Genomic DNA, 24304 nt, shown 5'->3' on the forward strand with positions numbered 1-24304 from the left:
AGTATCACACATGATATCATTAGTCATTACTGCTCCATGCCACAGGGTTATCTTATCCAGAAAAGCCAAGCAAAACTGCTCATTTTCTAATGCATACTTTTCTTACACAAATCAAAATTGACAGTTTTCTATTTTATTGCAGCTTAGCAAGTTGTAAGGCTCCACACAGGTACCCCTCTATTTAAAGAAACAAAGATATTTCACCTCACTGGCTACAAAGCAAATTAATGAGAACTGAATCCTATTTTCCATTTTCATTCCAGTGCAAATTTGCAAGCACAATGCCCACAGGAAAGTTTTTCCACCTGACATAACTGAATACTTATGCTGTAAGACAATGAGCCATGATTCCCAAACAGTGTTTGTTGTCCTTTGTATCATAGGCCAGCTCTCCTTCTGATTAGGGGGTTTTCAGAACTGTAACGCTTCCCCAGGTCTCAAGTCTCCCCGTGGTTTTAATTGTATGCTTCTGCAACTCTAACATCTGTACACCCCTTGCTCTTATCCCAGTCCCTAGAAAGTCTCTGCTGCTCCAGGATCCCCTTTAAAGACAGGAAAGTCACCATTACTAGAGCCCACCTCCCCTTTTCTCTATTTCACTGCCCAGTACTGTTGACCTGGACAGTCTACAATATTGTCTAAAACACAATATGCAACAACCTCAAGGCATCTATTTTTGTTTTAAGTTTATTTATTTATTTTTGAGAAAGAGAGCAGGGGAGAGGGAGGGAGAGAATCCCAAGCAGGTTCCATACTCTCAGCACAGAGCCCCATACGGGGCTCAATTCTACGAACCATGAGATCATGACCTGAGCCGAAATCCAGAGACGGACGCTTAAATGACTGAGCCACCCTGGTGCCCCAAAACCCAAGGCATCTTATGTGAGCCATCAAGTTGTGTATAATGGGTTGCCTTCTATTTTCATCAATGGAAGTAATTCACAGTCGTTTTATATTAAATACACTCAGAATAAAAATCAGTATAAATTGGGGTGGGAAAATGGTATGAATTTTCTACTTTGGAATGTGACTGATGAATGAAAGTGGAAAGTATCAATTTCTTCCCATGAGCAGGTCACACGGTTACAGCCCTGCATTAATGCTCCGATTTCTTTTTAATGCCACACAGCTCAGCTACTCAGTGTGGAGCGAAATGTCTGGTTTTCTTTTTTTGGAGCAATTTGAATGATCCTATTGTCAGTGGAATGCTCAATAACCATTTTCTGTCACCATGAAGGAGAATATTCTCTAGGTTGAGATTCATAAAAGGTTATTCTAATTCTGCAGTGACTGAATATATAATTTAAGTCGTATTCTTAAATTTCATTTCTGCCTCATATCAGCCTAGGTTCTGAAAAGCCACAAGTTGAAAACAAAGTGGAGGGAAAGGCACTATTAATGACTCCCATGATGGAATAGCCAGGGGAAGAAAAGAGTTACTAGAATTTGAAGGCTTTTGGGGTATTTCCTTTTATACATATTCAGATTCAAGTAAAATGCACAGTTTGAATCTCCTTTTTAAAAATATTTGTGGATGTGTTTGTTTGATTGTTTCAAAATGCATAGAATCAACATACTGGGCAAAGTGTCCAAGGGGAGTATCAGAAAGAATCACGTGGTTTATTTAAAGAAAGCAACTATGTCTCCTCCGTCCAGTGTTTCCAGCCATCCTGGAATTACTAACACTTTCACAGCACTGACCGTGGGTGCCAGGCACTGTCATAAGTGCTTTATATATAGCAATCCATTCGATTCTATGAGTCAGGAACTGTCTTTACCTCCATTTTACAGGTGAGGAAAATGAAGCACAGAAGTAAAATAATTTGCCAGGGATCCCAATAGCTAGGGGTTCAACCTCGAGCAGTCTGGACCTCAAAACCGAGGCCCTTAATTACCATGTTCTGCTGCCTAGGAAGGCAGGGAGGAGGAAATGGAATACCTTAGTGGTAAGAGAATTAAGAAGACAACCTGTTGGTCTCATAACATTCTTTGCATTCTGGTACAGTTCTCTTCCTACTGGAGCTACTTTCTCTATTTTGAAGCACTTTTTTGACTCTCGAGTCCCTCCTAGGTTGTTCCTTAAACCATGGCCACACCCCACCTTCAATTTGCTCCTGCTTGGGTGAACCAACTAAAAGGAGACCACAGCCTTTGCTGCTGCTAAGTGTTTTTCTCAGTCCCTTTGAGCTAGCATCTCAGTGGGTGCAGGTGCTAAGAGCAAATCTTTTGGTAAGATTTCCAATTTGTATGTAAAGTGCTTATCTGAGTGCCTAAAGCACTTAGAGGAAGTTTGGAAATGCTGTTGTTATTATTTAAAGTATCATCACTCCATCGCTGTTCTTTAGTTGTTCTGTAAAGAGATAATGTAATGGTATATGCAAACAGTGGCATCAGGGACCATAATAGAACTCTGTAGGGGGCATCTATTTCTCATTCTTCTGAAAAATATTTGTGGAGGACCTACATTTAGTCCAGATACTGTGCCAGGTATTGTGACGAACATGACAGATACAATTCCTATCTTCATAAAGTTTACAGGTAATGTTAAAGACACCATTAAATAATCAATTATAATACAATATTATGTGTGCCACAGTAAAGGAGAATAAGGTCCTCGGGTCAAAGGTAAGGGATCCCCAATCCAGATACGATAGACTAGGAAAGACTTCCCAGAAAAGATAATCTCTAGATTCGGACCTGAAGATGTAGTTCATCAAAGCAGATGGAGGCAGAATTCCAGGCATAGAGAACATCACATACAAAACCAAGCAAGTATATAACATCATTCAGGAACTTAAAGAAATCAAGTATAGCTGATATTAAAAATGCAAAGGGCAGGATGGCAACAGAAGATTCTGAGGAAGGAAACAATGGTCATTTCATAAAGAGATGTGATTCCTGGTAAGGAGTTTGCATTTAACTTATAAGAGCAGTTGTAAGGCAATGAAGAACTTTAAGCAGGAATGACATGGTCAAACTCACATTTCAGAAATCTCACCATTTTTGCAGCAGGGAGAAGAGATCCAAAGGGGATTACACTGAATTTGAGGTAGGGAGGAAAATTTAAGTTTCTTTGTAGTAGTCTAGAAAAGTGTTGGGAGAGGTGATCAAGGGGACATAGCCACTGGTTGACACATGAGCTGGACCCAGGCAAATTAGAAGCTCCTCCACCCCTCCCCTGTCCTTGGAATGTGCTCTCTGCTGGCCTTCCCTGCTCCCAGAAGGTGCTCCAAGGACACAGGCTTGAGGTAGTGATATGGTGTTGAGACCATCTGGATGGTTTATGTCACTGAATCCCATTAAGGCCTCTTTATAAACTTTTAAGATTTGGTAGATGGATGCAGAAATCTATTCATTTTGGGGAGCCTGGGTGGCTCAGTCTAGTAAGCATCTGACTCTTGATTTCTGCTAAGGTCATGATATCACGATTCGTGAGATCTAGCCCCATATCAGGCTCCCCATGTCAGCCCCATAACAGTGTTTCATCTCACTCGGAAGCTCCCAGGTTTAAGAAGCAACAAAAAGCAGTGCTGGTGGTCTGGACCAGGGTAGCATCGGTGGTGATAGAAAGAAATGGATGGACTTGAGCGAGATGAAGAAGAACCAATGGGACTTGCCATATGCTGGGAAGAAGGAAGAGTCAGGGATGCCACCCAGGCTTCATTCTCCCCTGGGAGAATGAGTAACTAATGATGCCAATTACTATGATAAGGAACACAAGAAGAGAACAGGTTTGGGGGAATACAAATGATGAGTTCAAGTGGAGTTCAATACAGTTGAAAGAATCCAGGAATATAAAATGTGAATAGCCAGGAGAGGAACTTTCTCACCCAAAATGATTCCTCTTCCCAGTCTATGGGACCCACTGTACATCTCAGTAAGCTCATTGCACCCATGATATTAGCCCATTTTAATGATAAAAACAATAATGGAATATTAAATAGTTCTTAAATTACTAGAAAGAAAAATAAGGGTTTCTTTTACTGCTTTCTAAAGCAAATTAAAAATTAAAAATGGACTTGCCTTGGGTGAAATAAAGGGGATTAAGAGTATACTTATTATGATGAGCACTGAGTAATGTATTAAACTGTTGAATCATTACGTTGTAAACTTGAAACTAATATAATACTGTATGTTAATTACACTTCAATAATTTAAAAAATGGACTTGCCATCATTTATTAAGATTTCTTGATGGAAATACTCAACTTGAATCTGATCTAGTCTCTAGAAACTAGAATCTAGAGTCCAGATCTAATGAATTCACAGAAAATGTAAGGTTCAGAAAAAAAAAAGTTTTAATGAAATCACAAAGATCATATAGATGTATAAGTAAAACCAGAATGCTGGATATTGAACATGGCAAGTAATTTGCTTTCTTCAAACAAACAGAAAGGAAGGGAAGGAGGGAGGGAAGAAGGAACTAGGAAGGAAGGAAGGAAGAAAGGAAGGAAGGAAGGGAGGAAGGGAGGAAGGGAGGAAGGGGAGATTAAAAGAGATTTAAGGGGTACCTGGGTGGCTTAGTCATTTAAGCTTCTGACTCTTAATTTTGGCTCAGGTCATGATCTCAGGTCATGAGATCAAGCCCCACATCGGTGGGGCTGGAGCCTGCTTAAGATTCTCTTTATCTCCCTCTCTCTCACTTTCTCACTCTCACGCTCTCTCTCTCTCTCTCTCTCTCTCTCAAAAAAAAATATTTAATATATACATTTTGCTACTTTGTTGCATATGGTTTAAATACAGGGTTTTTTTTTAATTTTGAATGAAAAAAGAAGTAGCAAAGACAATAGACCTTATCTGAATCTTGACTCAAGAAGCCAACTTTAAAAAATATTGTAACAGAATTAAAGAAGTGTTAACATCAATTAGATATTAGATGATATTAAAAAATTACTAATTTTATCTGTGATAACAGTATTGTGTTATATTTTATTTTCATTTTATTTTAGAAACATACAGTATTGTATTTGTGGATGAATGAAATGATTGATGTCTGAAATTTACTTCAAAATAATGCAGTGCAGACAGAAGGGAAAGTAGGTATGAATATCTATAATACAAGATTGCTCTTGTAATGTTAATTATAATTATTGGAACTTGGTGTCTACATTTGGATGCATCTGAAAATTTCTGTGTGAAGTTTTTTTAACTGACTTGCCAAGAAATACAGCATTTGAGGAAAGCCATAGCAAAGAACAAAGAACAAGAACAATAGTTATGATGCAGAAACTGAGCGTCCATGTGTCCATTTCTGAAGAACTTTCTTCTGTATATTGGATGCATACTCTCTCCATTATTCATGTTGGAGGTGTTCCAAATGGCACATTCTCAGCTATTTCCATTTCTAATTTCTTTGATACAATGTTAACCTCATTAGGCTGTCAGGAACATATTTGGTCTTCTCTTTCCATTTACATATATATATATATATATATATATATATATATATATATATATATAATATTTATAAATATATATAATAAATATTTATCTATTTATAAATATTATATTTATATATAAATATATAAAATAAATATAATATTTATAAATATACATATAATATATACATATTTTTTAACATGTTGAGACACTTAAGGGCAGTCTCAGAGACCTCCCCATTCTGCCCACATACCGACACTTCTTTTGCTGCCAAATTCATTCAGTGATGCTACAGACCTAGGAAGAAGGTACCTGAATTTGCACAAGGGGCTGGGCTCAAGTGACATATCTTGTTTGGCATGAAAGTGAAAATAGTGTAAGAAAATATTTTACTAGCATGCTTATATCACTGTTGTATTGAAACCAGTGCTCAGAGCACAGCACCTTAAAGAGATTTTTAAAAATTACATCCATACACCTACCCTTTGCCATCACTATTACCATTCCATATCTGCCCACACATGGGTCAACTTTGACTTCATGATAAAGCCTTATATTTAAATTGTGCTATATTTTTAAGTTATACATTAAAAAGCCTCATGCCTTAAGAGCACTCTCTTCAAGATGCAAAGTCACCTGATCTACAACTATCAAAGGGTTTCTTGTGTACCAAAACCCCTGAGAAAAGTAATACCTTGCCCTAGAAGTGTCCATCAACTGATGAATGGATAAAGAAATTGTGGTTTATATACACAATGGAATACTACGTGGCAATGAGAAAAAATGAAATATGGCCTTTTGTAGCAACGTGGATGGAACTGGAGAGTGTGATGCTAAGTGAAATAAGCCATACAGAGAAAGACAGATACCATATGGTTTCACTCTTCTGTGGATCCTGAGAAACGTAACAGAAACCCATGGGGGAGGGGAAGGGAAAAAAAAAAAAGAGGTTAGAGTGGGAGAGAGCCAAAGCATAAGAGACTGTTAAAAACTGAGAACAAACTGAGGGTTGGTGGGGGGTGGGAGGGAGGGCAGGGTGGGTGATGGGTATTGAGGAGGGCACCTTTTGGGATGAGCACTGGGTGTTGTATGGAAACCAATTTGACAGTAAATTTCATATATTAAAAAATTAAATAAATAAATAAATAAATAAATAAATAAAGAAGTATTCTAAATACATGGCAGAAGAGAATTTTTACTGACAATGGAGAGAAATAACTTGAAAGCAGGAATGACTAAAACAGGACCAAAAGAGAGTATCTAAGCTGGAGAAGACAGCGAAACAACACAGAAAGAGGAGAGGTAGGTGGTAGTAAAGACCAATCCTTCACAGTTTTGACTACATTGCTCTGTCACTTCGTTTTGAACGTGACAACATCATATCTCTCTGGGCAATAGAACAAAAGTTATCATTGGTATCTTTTGAGTAACCAGTAGAAAAAGAGCTAGAATAATTTCAGGATAGATGCATTGCTACCTGTTAAGAATAAACCCTCTTACTGAAGCTTTCCAAAGTCAATGTTGGGTAAATTATTCACGGTGGCCACAACCACATATGTCTTCCCAATACAAGGTCATACAGTTGAATTCTGAGTAATCACTTTCTGATTGACTTTTCTCCAATACCCCGTCTCAGTCAACAGCCCTAAAGTTCTATGTGCTGTGAAAATTTTACAAAAGGAAAGCTCATTTAAAGTGGAATCCAGATCCCAGAATGGACAGCTCTCACACCTAAACACTTGTCATCAATTGCAGACCCAACAGGAAGAGATGGACCTTGCAAGTCCATACTGTTTTACTATCCTGCAGAGGAAAGAAACGTTTTCTACTCTCCCTGGCAAAAGCCCCAGCCAATAAGAGATTGTCACAAATTAGCCAATGACAAGCCATTATACTGAGAACCCCTAGTTTACTCCAATGGGTTTTTTGTTTGTAACAGCACTTCTCAAATGCCCACCCCCACCCCTCTCTTCTATAAAAGATAATTTTTCTCCTTTGTTCTTGAGTTTGCCTATGGTTTTGCCATAGCTTGCTTGTCCTGAATTGCAATTCTCTATTATTCCTGAATAAACCCATTGTTGCTGGTAAAATAACTGCCAGCTTCATTTTTAAGATTAACAGTACATAAAGCCATTTAGAGAGTTTTGTGGAAACGACCCTTTAAATTTAAGGAAAAAAAGTAAAGAGATGAAAGATTAAAACACACTGACAAGCAGCAATTTGTTGAAAAGGTGATGAGTTGATGTCTCTACTATAATTCACAGACCTCAGAGTGAACGTTTTTGAAGTAGCATCCTATGAATTAAACTCCCTACTTGTCATGTTATCAGTTTTATTAGAGGCAAATTCCTTTGAATTTGAGTGTTTCAGGCATTTATCTGAAGGAACTCACTCATGAGTAGGATTTTAAAAATTGTTTATAGTTCTCTCCAACCGACAACAATCTTCTGACTCTTGGGCATTGGAAGATGGCCTAACTAAAAGGTTCATTTATTTTTCTGCACCTGTGATTTCATTTCTAAGTGGTGTGAAGAGCTCCTGAATCTCTGGTTCAAAATCAGGACTTTTCTTTTCCAAATTACTGAGCTCCCATTACATTTACAGGTGAGTCAAAAAGGCATTTTCTGTGTTATTGCCTTCTATGTAATGCTTGAAGAGAAAAGAGAGGTAATTATTTACCTAGTGGGGTGGGAGAGAAGGAAAGCTACCTTATCACTGTTTTAAAACAAAGGACATATCTATAATGCTTTGTGAGGGAATCCTAGCTAGACATTTCTTTTCTGTGCTCTTACATCAATCATACTTTCCTAGTTGGGGATAAATGAATCATAATCCATAGCATCTCACGTATCATATTTTGGTGTGTAAGCAATGTAGACAAACACATTTCTTACCACCCTCTTCAACACATACAAACACCTATTGACTTTAATTGTTCATAGTTCTCCATTAACTGAACACTCAGTCTACCTGATGTTGACTTCAATTCTAGGTCTACATTACGATTAAATAAGACAAGAATCTAACCTGTTAATAATTGACAGGGAGATTTTGGTCTTTCAATTTCCCCTTGGAAAACTTATAAGAAAATAGGGCAAACAGGGAAAGAAAGGGATCTCCCCCATGACTGTCAGCCAACATATGTAATGTATTCATTTCTCACTGTTCACTTTTTATTGTGTTATGGAACCAGGAAGAATGACTTTGTATTATCCCTGGGTTATTAGAAGTGTCTGTTTGGAGTTAATTCTTTGGATCTAAGGAGTTTGTATATACAATACAATTTTTTTAAAACCCAAGAGCATGTTGAGTTTCTCTCAAAGAGCATCTTTTTTTGTTTGCTGTTTGGCTGATTGATTTTTTTGGGTTTTTTTAAGGATGTGGAGGTGCTCCTGGGGACACATGCTGCCCCTTTCAGTCTCTCAGGTGGTGGTTCCAAGTGCTCTGCTCACACAGGGCACACCAGAGCTACGTGCTGGGCAGTGCTAGGCAGGGCTAAGCAGCACTAGGCAGGGCTGGGCAGGGCTAATGCTGGATGAAGAGCATCTGTGCATAGTCAACTTCCTGCTTTAGAGCACCTCCCATAGTTTCAGCCCATTAACCCAAGCACAACAGCTTGATGAATTAATGCTTATATAGGCACAGTTGGCAGCTTCTAATTAAATAATTATGGTTAAGCGTCTGCACAGAAGCTGTTATGCACCCTAGAAAGCCAGCTGTCAGTCTTATTGGTCCTAAGACAGAGGAAGAGTTAATACTTAGCTCTGGATGTTACATACAAAGGGAAGTATATCATATATGATATATACGCTGTGCAATATGAAGTTGTATTGTGCTTGTGCTAGCCTGTCCATTAGTGATGAAGAGCAAACTGCTCCTCAGCAACCTCTCAGAAACCCAACAAAGAAGGAAGCAATTATATGATCAGCAGAGCAGAACCTGTTCAGAGCAATTTACAGAGGACATAGTGTTAGACGGATGAGTCTTTGATGAACACCCAAATGTCACTGAGCTAGCAGGCAAATACATTTCTGGGTTTTGTTTAGATGAGCAAGTGATAGAAATCTAATGTGGTCTTTTTTGAGATGGTTATGGTGGGTGTGTTTTCATTTACTTGCCTAAAGCTTCTTAAGATGCTGTTTTCAAATATTAGAAATTGGAGAACAAAGTAAATATCACAAACCTAGATTTGAACTCTTTCTAAGATGCATTTTTCCAAAAAGTTAGGAAGAGATATTTGTTCTATAGAATTACAGATAATGTCAGATTCCTTTATAGAAGGCTAAAAAGCTAGAGTCTTATCTCAACACCCATGGGGTGGTATCTGGTGACTAAGCTCCATCATAGAGGAAGATATAGATTATAGATAAAGGCCATTGATAGGTTTGTTGGACCAAATAATGCTTGTTATTACACATCAATATGTTTTTGAACTGATAGCTGATTTCATTTTTCTCCACAGGCTGTCCTTTCCACACAATCCGTGTGTCCTCACTTTTAAAAATCAAATGTGCCATAACCCAGCACAGAACAACTCAGCTTGCCACTAGCCTCTTTAACCAGGGTTCCCAGAACCATCTCCACATGAATAAACACAACTGTAGGCAAAAATCAGTCCAGGACATTCAGTCATACTTTTATGTTTAAAAAAGAAATAGACATTTTAATCCCCCAAATTTATGGATTTACCTTAAAATAAGAGGAAACTGAATTTTAAAGTGGAAACATTTCTTATGGAATTCTCTTCACCCAACCCCCAGGCCTTGTTAAAAATCAACTGTTAAATCAAGCACTAAACTTTACAGACTGATTTCCTGTTCACCCTCCAGAGATCAAGGCTTAAAGTTTATTTAGAACAATGCCATTTCATAAAACAAAGCAATCTGTACCTTATGTCATCATTTAAGCAAATGGACTGACCTCTAAGTGCTTATTTAAAATGCTTCAGAACAACTGCTTCCATTCCTTTTACCCCCTCCCATTTCCTTTGATGTCAGTAATTCTATCACCTCAGCTGTCTGGAGATACTTGCTTGTGATTGACAATTCTCAAAGATCTAGTTCCTTTTAGACGGATCTTAGACAAAGTTCAGTACAATGAAGTCTGCAGTGCAACTCAAGTCTCAGTACAAAATGCTAAAGAATCAGATAGATTTGTAAAGCCTATAAAAGCAAGTTTCAGACTTGGTGGGGCAGATAGGGGGTCTTTTTATCAGTCTATACTGCCATCTATCTAAGCAAGACCACATCATTTGGTATTAAATCCATTTGTGTTTTCAAAGCCCCTAAAGGAAAGCAAGTCTCCAGCAACTGGCTTTACAGATCCCAAAGTTCTGATAAAAGAATGGACAGCACCACCACATTCACTCTGAGTCTGCCAGTCTCCTGTGGACCAACAGCCAAGTTCTAACCATCATCTTATCCTCACAACTCAATATCTGGCAAACAGACATACATGTCTGCTTTCATTCCCCATATCACCTAAACCAGTATCATTTGCATCTTGTGATTTCTGAGGCCTCTGAATATTCTGTGATGTCATTGATAAAACAGATGAGAATTGCTTAGATAGACATGAGACCCGAATTATAGCCTCTAGTATTCTAGCTATACGTCAGGAGTTTAAAAACAAAAAAAGACAAACAAAACCCAGAGTATTCCTTAGACACTGACTGAACGTGCAAACAACAAACATCTGTAGAGAGAATTGATACAGATGAAAAATAGAAAGAACCCTTTGTACTTACGGTAGAAGACATACTCAGTGTAGCTTGACCAGATCTTGTCATCTGTATATTGGTTGACAAAAGATGCTGTCACTGAGGAGTTACAGGCCACCATGTGGAATCCACACTCTGACAACATATCAAAAGCCCTTTCCAGATGCTTGAATTTGAGATAAAATCTGGAGGTGTATCTTTCTGGGGCTCGGTCAGGGTCTCTGCTCTCATTCAAAGTTTCTCCAAAGACTTCTTTTGCCAAAGAAATCCTTCCACAAACCAAAATCCGAGGAACTCTACGAAACTTGGCATCTGCCTGCCCCTCTCTGCCCATGGTGCAGGACCCCCTGTAGCCCACAGTAATGAAGCCCCACTTGCGGTCTGCAGGGAGCACTGAGGAAGGAGGGCAGATTCTCGTGTCGCTTCCTTGGGAGGCATCTTCAAAGTCACTATGGCAGAATTCGTCCGGGCTTTGCTTGATCTCATCAGGGGTCAGGAGTTTGACCAAGTCTGGGAGCTGGAAATACTCAGCTTCCCTTTTCAGTCTTCCCCTTTCTGGAAAGTGATCAGGCAGGACCACCTGCCTGTCCCTGAGATAGTCCAGAATATAACGGAACAAGAATCCGTCTCTGTCAATGAAAAACCTTCCTTTGGAGTCCTTGGCTAGATCGTTAGCCGTGTCTCTCTTTGGGGAAAACATTTTCCACAGGAAGGAATGAGGGATGCTTATTAATGTGGAATGGCGGGTGAAATAAACTTGACCGCCAACATTCAGCTCCACGACCTCAGGGAAGGAGTTGGGAACTGCAGCCCCTTGTTCTCGAGGATAATAACGACTACAGTTTCCACTCAAAGCCATTGTCCCTGTCTTCTTTTGCTTCTCCTATTTTGATTTGAAGGCGCAATCCAATGGAGTCACAGCCTTATCCTTTGCATCAACTTGTCAAAGAGGGAGAAGGATGTTAACTTCTTAAAAATGACCTTCTCTCTTACCCCAGTTTTTTCCCCAAGCAAGCAAAATTTAGAAGAGTCCACAGGTGAAGTGATGCTGCAAAAGTAGTTTAAACCCTGGCTGGTGGTGAGCTATTACTTCATAGAATATAATCAACTCATCTCCATCCGATCTGCCCCAAGCTCAGATGTGGAGCATCTGCCCCAAGCTCAGTAGGCAAGGCAGGCCAAGTCCCCAGTTACTCAGAGGTCCGTCTGAAGGAAAAGAGAGAAAATTATTTCCTCAAACCCAGCATGAGTCAGAAAAAGAGACACCGCTGGAGAGAGGAGAGGGAGGGAGAGGGAGGGAGGGAATAAGGGAGGGAGGAAGGGAGGGAGGGAGGGAGAGATTATTTGACATAAGCAGCCCTGGAACTACTGATTTCAGCCATTCAACTAAATCATGGCTTCTCACAAGCTATTTTGTGTCTACATGTTTATTCATATGCCTCTGTCCCCAGCAATCATCATTAAAAATCTTTCTATTTGTATTTCTGCCTTAAAAAGGGATACAAGATTTTCAACTTCTAAAAGGGGATTTTTCCTCCCTGCTGATCAGGAAAAGCAAGAAGTCTCAGAACTTACCTTAGTGCTGAAAACCCAGCTCCTGTGAAGAAATACCCATTTGCAAAGCAGTCAGAATCCACAGCCACCATCTGGAGCTTGTCAAATCCCGAAGAGGTAAAGGATAGAGGTATCAATGAAAAGTGCAGGAGAGATGTGCTCTTAGAAAATAATATTTATATATATATAAATATTTATATAAATGTATATCTGTATGTATGTATATAGGTATGTATTCGCTCCCAATCCCAAGTTGAAACAAGTCACACAAAAGTTAAAGCGTGATGAGAGAGGTGGTTGGGTTGAAGAAGCGAGGCAGAGAAAAATATCCAGACAAAGCTTCTCCAGTGGGGGGGGGGGGGGGGGGGGGGGAAGGTGGGGGAGAACCTTTAGAAAGAATCCTTAAAACAAAAGAAGAGTTGCAAAAGGTACTGGGACTTAGAAGCCTTTCAGAAAGCCCAGAAACAGAAAGACAGATATGCCTTGCTGGGGTCCCAGGTAGCCACCCCACCTGCCAGGCAAGGGCAAAGGGACTCCCATGTTCGCAGGCAGGTGGGAGGCGCTGGGAACCGCCGCGAGCCGCTCGGCCCGGCCGCCGCAGCGCTGAGGGGCCGCGGGGGGCTCAAGCTCGGGCTTCTCCGGCTGGCGGCGGAGCTGGGTGGTTCCACAGTTCCCAGTGCAGTTCGGATGCTGTTGTTTCAGCAGTGCAGGCAAGATACCATCCAGGGAAATGACTATTACATCATCTTAAAGGAATAGGGCTTGGAGAAAGCGGAGGAAGCTCCGAGTCACGTCGTCCTCGGTGACAGGTCGCCAGGACTGCACGGGGACGCTGCGCACTGGCCACAGCACGCGACTCCCGAGCTCCAGGCTTGGGGCGGGGACGCGGGGACGCGGCGCCGCGGCGCCGCCGCGCAACCACTTCCCTGGGCGTCCTGTCCGCGAGTCTGGAGTTTGCAAGGGCCTTCGCTTTTCCTTTTCTTCCCGCCTTTACACCTCCACCGCCACCACCATTCCCCAGAAATAAGCCCCCCAACCCAGCGGTGACATAAACACAAGTGATTATGCATTTGGAAATCCACAAACAAATCTGCACATGCACTGAATTTTTGCTGAAGGACAAATTTCCCCTCTAAAAGCTTTTTTTTTTAAAGAAAAAAAACCACACCAAATGAACCCCAATAATCAAGGTACAAAGTGGCTTTTCTTTAAAATCAAAGGGGATTAAACCATGTCCTCATTCAGATGCCCTCTTTTTTTCCCTCTTCTCCATCCCTCTCCACCCCCCCCCACACCTGCCCAGCATGAATAAATAAATACAATCTCTCTGGAATTATCCATGCTCTTTCCAAAGCATGCATGAGGCACTGATACCCTCAGAAAGCCCACAGTTTACATCAGTAAGTCATTATCTTCGCTTACCTGATAGAAATTGTTACCTGCAACCTTTTTCTGGGGCTGTTTCTTTACTGAGCATCTCTTCGGACGTCCCCAGCCCGCTCCCAACTCATCCCAAGAGGACTTCAGGGGAAGACACTCCCGGCTAAGAGACATTTTACTCAGGTCCCAGAGGGCTTCCTTAAGTGCATCATTATAGTTTCAGGAAGGCATTTCCAGGGCAACCTAATCCACTAACAAAGTGCTTCCAGTCGATCCCGCCAGTCAATAATGGCCCAGCCAACAGCTTACAGTAAGTCGGCCATTTCTCCTTTAAAATGCCAGTGTCTTAGGACTTACACTCCTAATCAGAATATAGCATTTCATCTATGAATAATATATGTGAGGCAAACTCCATCCCAAATAATTGCTACTTTAAAAAAATGAAAACCAAAAATGGAGACAAAAGTATGAATTAGATACATTTTAAGGGATCATGTGTTATTGCCAACTCTTGCCCTGAGAAGTAGCTTAAAGATAGACTCAACAGCAGGATAAATTAATTTCTAGTTTAACAATCTGTTCTTTCAATAAGTATCAGGTTACTGAACACATTCATAGTGTTAGCTAACACTCCAACACCTGATTATATTTGACTTTTTTCCTTTAACTAATGTATTAACCTGTTCTGGCCTCAATCATTGGGATTTTAATGCTGGACCAATCAAGGAAATGTTTATTATTTGGTGCAATTGTATCGCCATCTAGTGTCTATAAACTATCAGTGCAGATCTGTAATTGACCACTTAACCTCAGCCAAAAGTTAGATTTTTTTATTTTAAAGTTTTTGTATTGGTTTAAGTATTATTAGACACACACTATTCACCATGATGACAGAATAAAAAGTTAGCTGCCAACAGAACAAGGAAAGAAATGAGTCTGAGTCTATGCTCACTAAGTACTGGGTTTGTCCTAGTTAAAAATAAGCAAATGCTTCATTTTATTTCTAACAGAATAGGCAATACACCATGACAACAACTTTGGAGATTGGGTATTAAAATATTCTGGGGACAGTTGGGCAGGAAGTGGGGAACAGGAATGAGAAAAACCATAGCCTTTTAAAGCTTAAAGGAACTTGAGGGGTGCCTGGGTGGCTCAGTCGGTTGGGCGTCCAGCTTCGGCTCAGGTCGTGATCTCATGGTTTGTGGGTTTGAGCCCCGCGTTGGGCTCTGTACTGACAGCTCGGAGCCTGGAGCCTGCTTCCAATTCTGTGCCTCCTCCTCTCTCTGCCCCTCCTGTGCTCATGCTCTGTCTCTCTGTCTCTCCATAATAAATAAACATTAAAAAATATTAAAGCTCAAAAGAACTTGAGAAATAGGAATTACTATCTCAGAGATACGGAATCTGAGGACCAGAGAGGGAAAGAATTTCCACAAGGTCACACAGCTGTAGAGTAGGGGGCGGGGAGGAAGGGTTAGACCACTGCCAATTCAGTACGACCAGTGTCCTTTTTTTAAGTGCACGTATTCTAGAATAGGGATAGAGTGGAAGCAAATAAAGGAAACAAGAATTTCAAGGCTACCCATTGGGGAAAAAAAATGGCAGGTCATTTTAAAGAGTTTTCAATATTCAGTTAAATTGCAAGTCCAAAAGATCTTACCATTTAAATAAGAGGATTCTGAATTTAAAAATTGAGGAGTTTTGTTCGTTTGTCTGGGTTTCAAAGGTTAGGCTATTTTTGAGACAAGTAGTTCTTAACCTCTTTTGCATAATGGACTGGCTGGAGAATCTTAAGAAATCTAGAAAATAAATAAACAAGACTAAAAGTTTGCATTCAATGTCAGGGGCAGAGCCTCTTAGAAAGGTCCGAATAAAAAGAGGAACCAGGGAGCAATGTGGGCAGAGACTTACATTCCCAGAACTCCTTGAATTTTGACAGTGAACCTTCTTTTTGAAATGAGATTACATACACACTCACACAGACACACTCTGAGGATTTAAAAAATAAAACATTCACCAGATAACCTTCACCTCATGACCCATATTGGACCACATCACCTGAGATGCACTCTGAATTCATATTGTTTAATAAATACTGTAAGTGTCCTGTGCTTTGCACAGTTGTATTGCTTTATATTTTGGGGCTCAAAATGTTAATTTATGATGTTAAACTGTTAGAAATACATGACTGTTTTGTTAACCCTCTTTAGGTATATTTACTTTTTAATCTACCTAGAGCCTCCAGAAATCAACAGTGCTTGGGTATCTCTCTCATCTTTTGAGAGGTCAGGGATTTGGTTCCAGATTGGCCTGAAGCCTATTCACCTGGGGTCTGCAGATCCTGGGTTAGTATCTTCTGATGAATACATTTTCTTGTTCCTTTAGGCTAGGGATGCAAACAAATGAGAAGTGAGATTAAGGAGATAACAGGCTTGAAGGAAACAAAGCAATACACCATATAGAGAGATTTAAATAGTGCTGGAGTAAGCGCCTGTGTCTCAGGGAGGCTGTCAGTGAGCCCAGCTGCTTGGTGCCTTAACAAGAGGCAAGAAGCCAAGTCTAGGCTGTAAGCGTATATCTGTCCTCCGTGTCAGCAGATAACACAGCTAGTGTTATTGTTCTCTTCTGGCAGCTCTCCCCTGAAACACTGTGGGATGCCACACTCGGCCCAAAGACCGAACACACAGCAACAGATTTCTCTTAGGGGAAGAGTAAGAAAGAATGTTTCATCCTGTTCTTTGTAATATTCAAGACTCTAGCACATCAAGATACACTATGGGTAAATTGAGGAGTTGATAAAATGTGTCTTAGCCTGTTTCCTGTTCCCTACCTTCACACACCCCCGTAGCTGAATGTTGAAGAGTATATTCTCAAAAGGACAATTTTAATCCTGGAATAATGTGTTCACTTCCCACATCCTTACCTTCTAACACATCCTTAAGTTTCTTCTCCCCTCAAGCAGAGATCAGTTTTATGCTGACTGTCTTTGTTACCAGGGAGGGAATGATCTCATAAACATACTGAAATGCTGTGCACTCATTGTGTAACGTGCCCCAAAGACTCCTGCATTATCACCATCATTATAATAGCTACTGGTTACAGAGTGCCAACCACCGAGAACTCACAACAGACATCATCCCTCTTCCAGCTCTGCCTGATGGCTGTGGGACACTGGACAAGAGGCTCAGTGTCTCGGAGCCAGGGTACAATGAAGATAAGAAGACCCACCTCCCCGGTGTGTTGTGCAGATGACATACTATGATGCATGTAAGACCCCCCGCACACTCTCTGGCCCTAGGCGTGTGCTTACTAAATACCAGTAGTGCCCCTGGTAGTGGCAGAAGCAACTGCATTTGTTGTTGTTAGACTCAAGTTGAGGCATAAATAAGTTACAAAAGATGCCCAAAGATTGAAATTCAGTTCTACTTCCAAAATATTTGTTCTTCTCACGATGCAGGTGTAGGTAAGGATCATTGTTTGTTACACACATGTGTATTAATAATGAGGGGATTTCAGGATTTGCTGGGGGAGATGGGGTTGGCCAAACGGGGAGCTGAAAATAGTACCACAATGGTTAAAAATGAAAATGCCACTATCTTCTGCCATACGAGTTTACATTCGTGGTACCCTTTCATTCATGCCACATGGATTTAATAAGTGCCTATGTTGTGTCCAGCACAGTGCTGGGTACTCAAGATACAAAGTTGAATTCGAGAGAATCTCTGAGCTCAAATGCATACAACACACATTCATACTCAAAATCATACCAAGGAAGGCAAAGATTAAAAAGTCCTAGATTCTTGAGCACTGCTTCTTATTTGCAGAAAGATGCCTGCAGCTCTATTGAGCTTTGGGTGCTATATAGTTAAAATATGTTTTGGACAAACCACTTAACCTCAGGGTGGCTTCTGCTTCCTTGCCTACAAAATGAACCCATCTCCCTTTATAGGGATACTGTGACTGACAGCAAAGGGATGATGAAATACAGCCGCCAAATCTTCAGAGACATACCAGGCAGTAATTTGCTATGGAAGAAACAGAAGAAGAAGCAGCAAACAGCAATCTTGTTAACATAACACCTTGCAAGAATGAATTTGGATTAGATGAGCATAATCTTAAAGTTGAAAAGGGAAACCCTTGGCGGTTACCCACTGAAGCCTCCAGTCCACCTACAAGGTTTACATAACTGCAAACGTTCAGTCTAAGTCATTTCTCTTGGTCCTCCTGAAAACATTCTTGAACTATACTCTCATAAAATACATATATGATAGCTAAAGCAGTTCATGTCACCATGATGCCTCTGAAAGGAAGTCTGTAGAATACAGTTCTTCCAAGGGAATGATCCTTTTAAGACCTGGGCTTTCAAAATTTTTTATGCTGATCTGAACAGAAAGTACTGCTATTCAAGTATGAAGGTGGCATTATTGACTATATTAGCAGGGTCTAAGTTTTTTTATATGCGCATGTGACGCAGAAAAGATGGTACATATTTCTGTAGTAGGTGTGGATGTGTGGCCACCTTGTAGGTTTCCCTTCAAAACTAGGAAGCTTTTCTGGGGCACATGGTCAAAGTTAGGAGTGCAGTCCATGGAGTTGAGTAAAGCCAACCCATACATATGTACTTTGAAACTGTGATCTCAGCAGTGTGGAATACAGACTTGGTGGGAGATGAGGGGGAAAATAGAACATAGCTGCCCAACTGCCAAGCAATTAATGCCAGCAAATACACAAGCAATATTTTAGAAACAGCTATAAAAAACAAAAGATGTCTACTCTCGCCTCTCCCTACAGTCCTTTTCCTAACAGTCTGCTTACCCATGCTGTATTATTTGCTGTATGATGCTTGTTACATATGTTTTATTACACTTGTCAGCTTAGTCCTTATTATGTTTGCTCTACATTATACAATATATCTCTTGGTAAAGGAGTAGAGTAATTTGTAGGCCAGTAACTGTCAACCTTTCATCTCCTACCTAGGAAACCCATTTTTCAAACCACTTCTCTGTCATCTTTCCAAAATACGCAGCAAGTGCAAGCAGTCAAAACAGAACGAACTTAGGTCTTAAGTTCAAAAACAGTTATTTAAAAAAATCAGTCAGAAATTGCAACAATATGTCACTGGTCTCTAGAATGCACTTTTATTTTTTTCTGAATAGTTTTATACATGCATAAATGGAATTTATTAGCCCCCTGTGGCAACTTACAGGGAATAGAGCTTGAAAATCCTGGTTACAATGGAAAAGAGCAGGTGTTAGGATCAGGCAGATCCAGGTTTGAAAGAGGCACCTACCAGCTCTAGGATCATGAGCTAATTACTGTACCTCTCCCAAGATATTCTCCTTATGTATATATTAGAAATCAAGGGGCACCTGTGTGATTCAGTTGGTTAAGCATCCAACTTCAGCTTAGGTTGTGATCTCTTGGTTCATGGGTTCGGGCCCCACGTTGGGCTCTGTGCTAACAGCACAGAGCCTGGATCCCGCTTCAGATTCTGTGTCTCACTCTCTCTCTGCCCCTACCCTGATCGCTCTCTCTCTCTCTCTCTTTCTCTCAAAAATAAACATTAAAAAAAAGAAATAAAAATATGTACTTTACAGGATTGATGTAAGGATTAGAGATAATGTGCTGGAAGTGCTTGGAATATAGCAAATGTTTAATAAGTAATGGGCAGTGTGGTTATATTTATGTTTGGCTCAGTCACCTTCTCTGCCCCTCTTCCCTCCACTCCCTGTGCCTACCCCACGGGTCTGTGTGAATGAGTGGATGGAAGGATACCACATTAATCATTAACGCTGGTGATGTGACCAATGCATTTTCTGAAAGTCTGCTTCTTCCTTCAAGCAGGGGAACAGAAGAAAGGAAAGCGATACCTGAACTCTAAGCACATTTGTCCTTGGAGATGGACAATTAGTTCATTTAAAAAATACTCTCCTGCCTTCATAAGTGGCTACATTTTTCAAAGGATGATGAATGGAGGAAAGCAAATGAACAGGATGGCTCATTCAAAATATCTCACATCATTTTACAGTGATTCAGCACAGACACTTTGGTGTAGCATTTGGTTTGTGGAAGGCATTTTTTACAACTAAATCCAAACATGTCATTCTCACAGGTTGAAATGAATCTTGCCAGTGGCATCTGCCCATGGGGCACAGCAGGAGGACAGAAGGACAAAGACCAACTAACAAATGTAAAGACTTAGTTCAAGGAACAATATTGAATTGTTTTATTAGAAGACTTGAAAAGTCAAAGCTGGGGGTTTCATGTATGCTCTGAAATACCTTTTGGTATCCAGAGCACTTCTTTCCTTGCTTTTTGAGTTGTTTGCAAGAAATCCATGGGGCAGAGATCATTTATCATTCATCTTGCTATCCCCCAACCAGTAGCACAGGAGATCATATTTTGAAGGTGCTCTCTATGTATTTGTTGAATTTAATTGCAGGAGCAAGAGTGTATCCTCAAGTTAGCCCAAGAAAATGATATGCTAAGAAGTCGGAAGGGTCATATTGGAACAAGCTGTTGGTTGGGAAAATACGGCAGCTGATTTCGGTTTATTTAACAACACACTGAGTTCTCCAGGCTAGGAGGGACCTTTTCATTTGGTCAAGTCCAGAGAAATAAACTAGCTGCAAAAAAAAAAAAAAAACAGCCTTTATGAATTCACCATTGCAAACGGATCATGCACAGACTCAGTGTGGAGTCAAACTGGAATGAAAAAAGAGCCATTAAAAGGAACACCCCAACAAGAAGAGTAAGAAATGACAAAGTTTCCAGTTTCAAATTTTTATTGATGCCAATTTCTTAAAATATCCATGTCTGTGTCTGTGGCCAAATACGCTAATAAAATTAACAAATACAACTGACTTTGACTACCAGACAACTTCTCATACATTATCTCTTTCAACTCCTGTAGCAATCTTGAACTGCCAGCATTGTAGGGAGAATTAAAAGAGGCTTCAAGAGGGGCGCCTGGGTGGCACAGTCGGTTAAGCATCCGACTTCAGCCAGGTCACGATCTCGCCGTCCGTGAGTTCGAGCCCCGCGTCAGGCTCTGGGCTGATGGCTCGGAGCCTGGAGCCTGTTTCCGATTCTGTGTCTCCCTCTCTCCCTGCCCCTCCCCCGTTCATGCTCTGTCTCTCTCTGTCCCAAAAATAAATTAAAAACGTTGAAAAAAAAAATTAAAAAAAAAAAAAAGAGGCTTCAAGAGGCTGAATTATTAACAGCGGGTCACACCAAACCTGCCTGATCACAACCCCCCCCCCTTTTAACTACCCAGTCATATAGCTCCTTTTACTAAATATCTTCAATATATGCCCAATATTTGGATTTGGCATCGCACAGAACAACAACACATTCCTAGCACAGATTACCACTATATTGCAATCCTGGTTCCATGCCAGACACAGTGTAAGCGCTCCATAAGTATTTGTCCAAGGACTGTTAGAATTATGAAGTGAATGACTGAATACACAAATAATGAATAAATGGACAAACTACCAACTGGAACAAAAGTATCCAGAAATTCTAGCTGGATACAGCAAAAGCCTATCTTATGTGGTGTGTCTAATTTTCTTTACTTTGGAAATGTTGGTTCCAAATGGGAGAATGATTTCAGAGATGAAAAATAAAAAGTTTGTATCTCAGCATTTGAGAATTAGCCCTTCATGAATCCAAAAGAATGAGTAATACACATTTATGTGTTTATGTTGCAGAATTTAGAAGATTTTAGAAATAAGAAACTACTTTTGGGATAAGACTCTCCCCCAGAACAATAAAAAAAAAAAAAAAAAAAAAAAGCAAATGCATAGATCTAGAAAAGTATGATTTACTTTAAAAAAACAACTTGAAAAGATACCAGGCAACTCTAATACAGCCATTTTATGTGTCAGTCATTCTGCTTCCCTTCCAAAAATGTGTGTGGAGTGGAGTGTGGAGTTGAAAGACCCAGTAGTAGTTGATCTACACAGACACACATACTGGGCACACAAAATAAAGGGCTATGGCACACAATTCAAACACGAGTTGGGAAACATCACTGTTTGCCGTAGAATTCAGGTTTGCACAGTTTCTGCCAAAGAAATTCTGCCAAAGAAATTGTATGTTACCTTTACAGACAATTATCTGAGCCTCAAGCACATCTCACCATTACCCTAGGGTCTCTCGAAATGACAGGCTGGTTTGCAACGTGTGGTTCCAATGGCTGCCAGAGGATATCAGGTAATTGTTTGAGATGGAGACAATATCATCTATCTTTCTGAGAAATATGGTTGCCATTCATCAGGAAAAAGAATGCCTATGAACAAATGGAGTGACACAAAAAAAGATTTATGTATCCGGTAGAAACTGGATCCAATCTTGTGTGTCCTGACCAACCCTTTGAATTTTTCATATATGTAAATGAGGTTTTGAAAGTGGTTACATACATCTCTGTTGTTGAAGTGCCATCATAGTGGACACAGAGGCTAAGATTACCCCTAAATGGGATATCCGATAAAATAATAAATTAAGATGAAAAATTAGATAAAAGGGCCAGGGATGGAGAAGTGATGGAGTCCTTATTTTCACCAAAGAGAGGAAGCAAATGCACTCCTTATAGTGCCATTTTTCCCGTGGATACTTATGCCTATAAGTGTAAAGAAAGAAACTGCCCAATGAAAGTGACCAACAAATTCTAGGTTGAAAACCTCAGAGCTTCACAATAATAACCCCCTCCTCTCAAAAAAGTTCATCTGCAGAACCACTGGCTAATCAGAGCCAACAAAGAGTCCTTCCCCAGACACCAAATTAGTAACAACAGCTGAGGTTGAGGGAGTCCAACAAAAGAAGCTTTAAACTCCTTGAAAATCCCTCTCCTACTTCATGTCATTTATCTTCATCCATTTACTCAAGTATTTACATATATATTTGTACAAAGAACTATGTTAGACATTGTAGAAGAGGCGAAGATTCATCAGGCATGAGTCTTACCCTCCGCAAGCTGATAATCCAGCAGGGCAAAATAAAGGAAAACCCTGAAACTCCAATGTGGAGGCTGATTACTGCAGCATGGAGGAGGCGGTGATTGCTGTTGGAAAAAACTGCAAGAATTTCCATGAGAGAGGCATGGAGCGAACCAGAATGAAGCCATTTTTTTGAAACTCTAAGGAACATCATGCCTAGCACAAAGTGCCCATTAATAAATTATGGATGGGCTAAAGGAAGTGCCACTTTGCATTACTACACATTTATGGGATGCTCATTTAGAATGCATTTAGAACTGCCCCAAACTGGGCTGATTCATTAGGATCCTGATGATCTCAGAAATATTTTATATGCGGATATAAATGTATGCCCATTACAGCACTAGAACCTACAGCTAATTTATATTTGGTTCTCAGCCAATGAGGACTAAGAGCCATTTGTGGGGCCTTTCCCAATCATGTGCTTACTCCAGCAGGTCCCTCTTTCTGCCATTACTTTCATGCCAATGGACACTGGTTCAAGATGGCAGACAAAAAATATGCAAGTGATAGTGCTAAGGATTCTACAAGACATTGAGGAAGATCCTGGATGGCAGCAGGTAGGCCTCGCTGCAACAGCTCCCAGTGCCTCCAAGGAGATAGGCTAAGAAACCCAGAGCAGCAGACACAAGTTGCCTGGGAGAAATCCTCTGACGTTCTGCAGAGTAGCATAAGCCTCACGGCAGCCTGGAAAGATTGGCTAACAACAGTATTGAGGATAAAAAGAAGAGATGTTAGGCCAGAGGCATAGCGCAACTTCGGAAGACTTGAAGAGAAAGAAGGGTAATTGCCAAAGTATGACAACAGCTGCATATCTCCATTCTATCATGCCATAATAATCACATAGAGCACCAATTTAACTAACATGACCATTTCCAAGAGCAGGTTTCCACAATAAACGGGATATGCCTGTAGTTAAAACTCGGGGGTGGAGGTGGAGGAAGATTCAAAACACTATTTCTATTTCAGATACCCCAAGAGCCCTGTAATTAAGGATATCCTAAGGGTTTGGAAAAGTAGACTGTCTGTAAGCAATGGCAGTTCTTTAAGGCAATTGTGTAACACAGAGGAGATCTAATAAAAGAATGAGTTACTTTTGTTCAGCACAAAAGGACAACCTCAGAGTAATTTTGGCTACCATTCACTACTATAAAAAAAAAGTTCGCCTGACGTATTAACCTAATATTCACAACTTTGGGACGGAAAGGGAAAGAAACTTACAAAGGAATATGGCAACAAAATTTAAGCACTAAAAACAATTATTTCCTACATAGGGA

At 40.3% G+C, this 24304-nt stretch overlaps 1 protein-coding gene across 1 annotated transcript in view; it reads right to left on the reverse strand.

The window, feature by feature from the left end:
* The window catches only part of KCTD16 (potassium channel tetramerization domain containing 16), a 274596-nt gene extending 261015 nt beyond the window's left edge, over positions 1–13581 (reverse strand). Inside the window, exons 1-2 of the mRNA XM_058732902.1 lie at positions 12673–13581; positions 11125–12303 (exon numbers count right to left, since the gene is read on the reverse strand). Coding sequence (XP_058588885.1) covers positions 11125–11956 — 832 coding nt within the window. The 5' untranslated portion in view covers positions 11957–12303; positions 12673–13581. The remainder of the gene's footprint in view (positions 1–11124; positions 12304–12672) is intronic.
* Positions 13582–24304: the final 10723 nt, after the last annotated feature.

Source organism: Neofelis nebulosa, chromosome 1 (assembly GCF_028018385.1).
Source record: "Neofelis nebulosa isolate mNeoNeb1 chromosome 1, mNeoNeb1.pri, whole genome shotgun sequence".
NCBI lineage: Eukaryota > Metazoa > Chordata > Mammalia > Carnivora > Felidae > Neofelis > Neofelis nebulosa.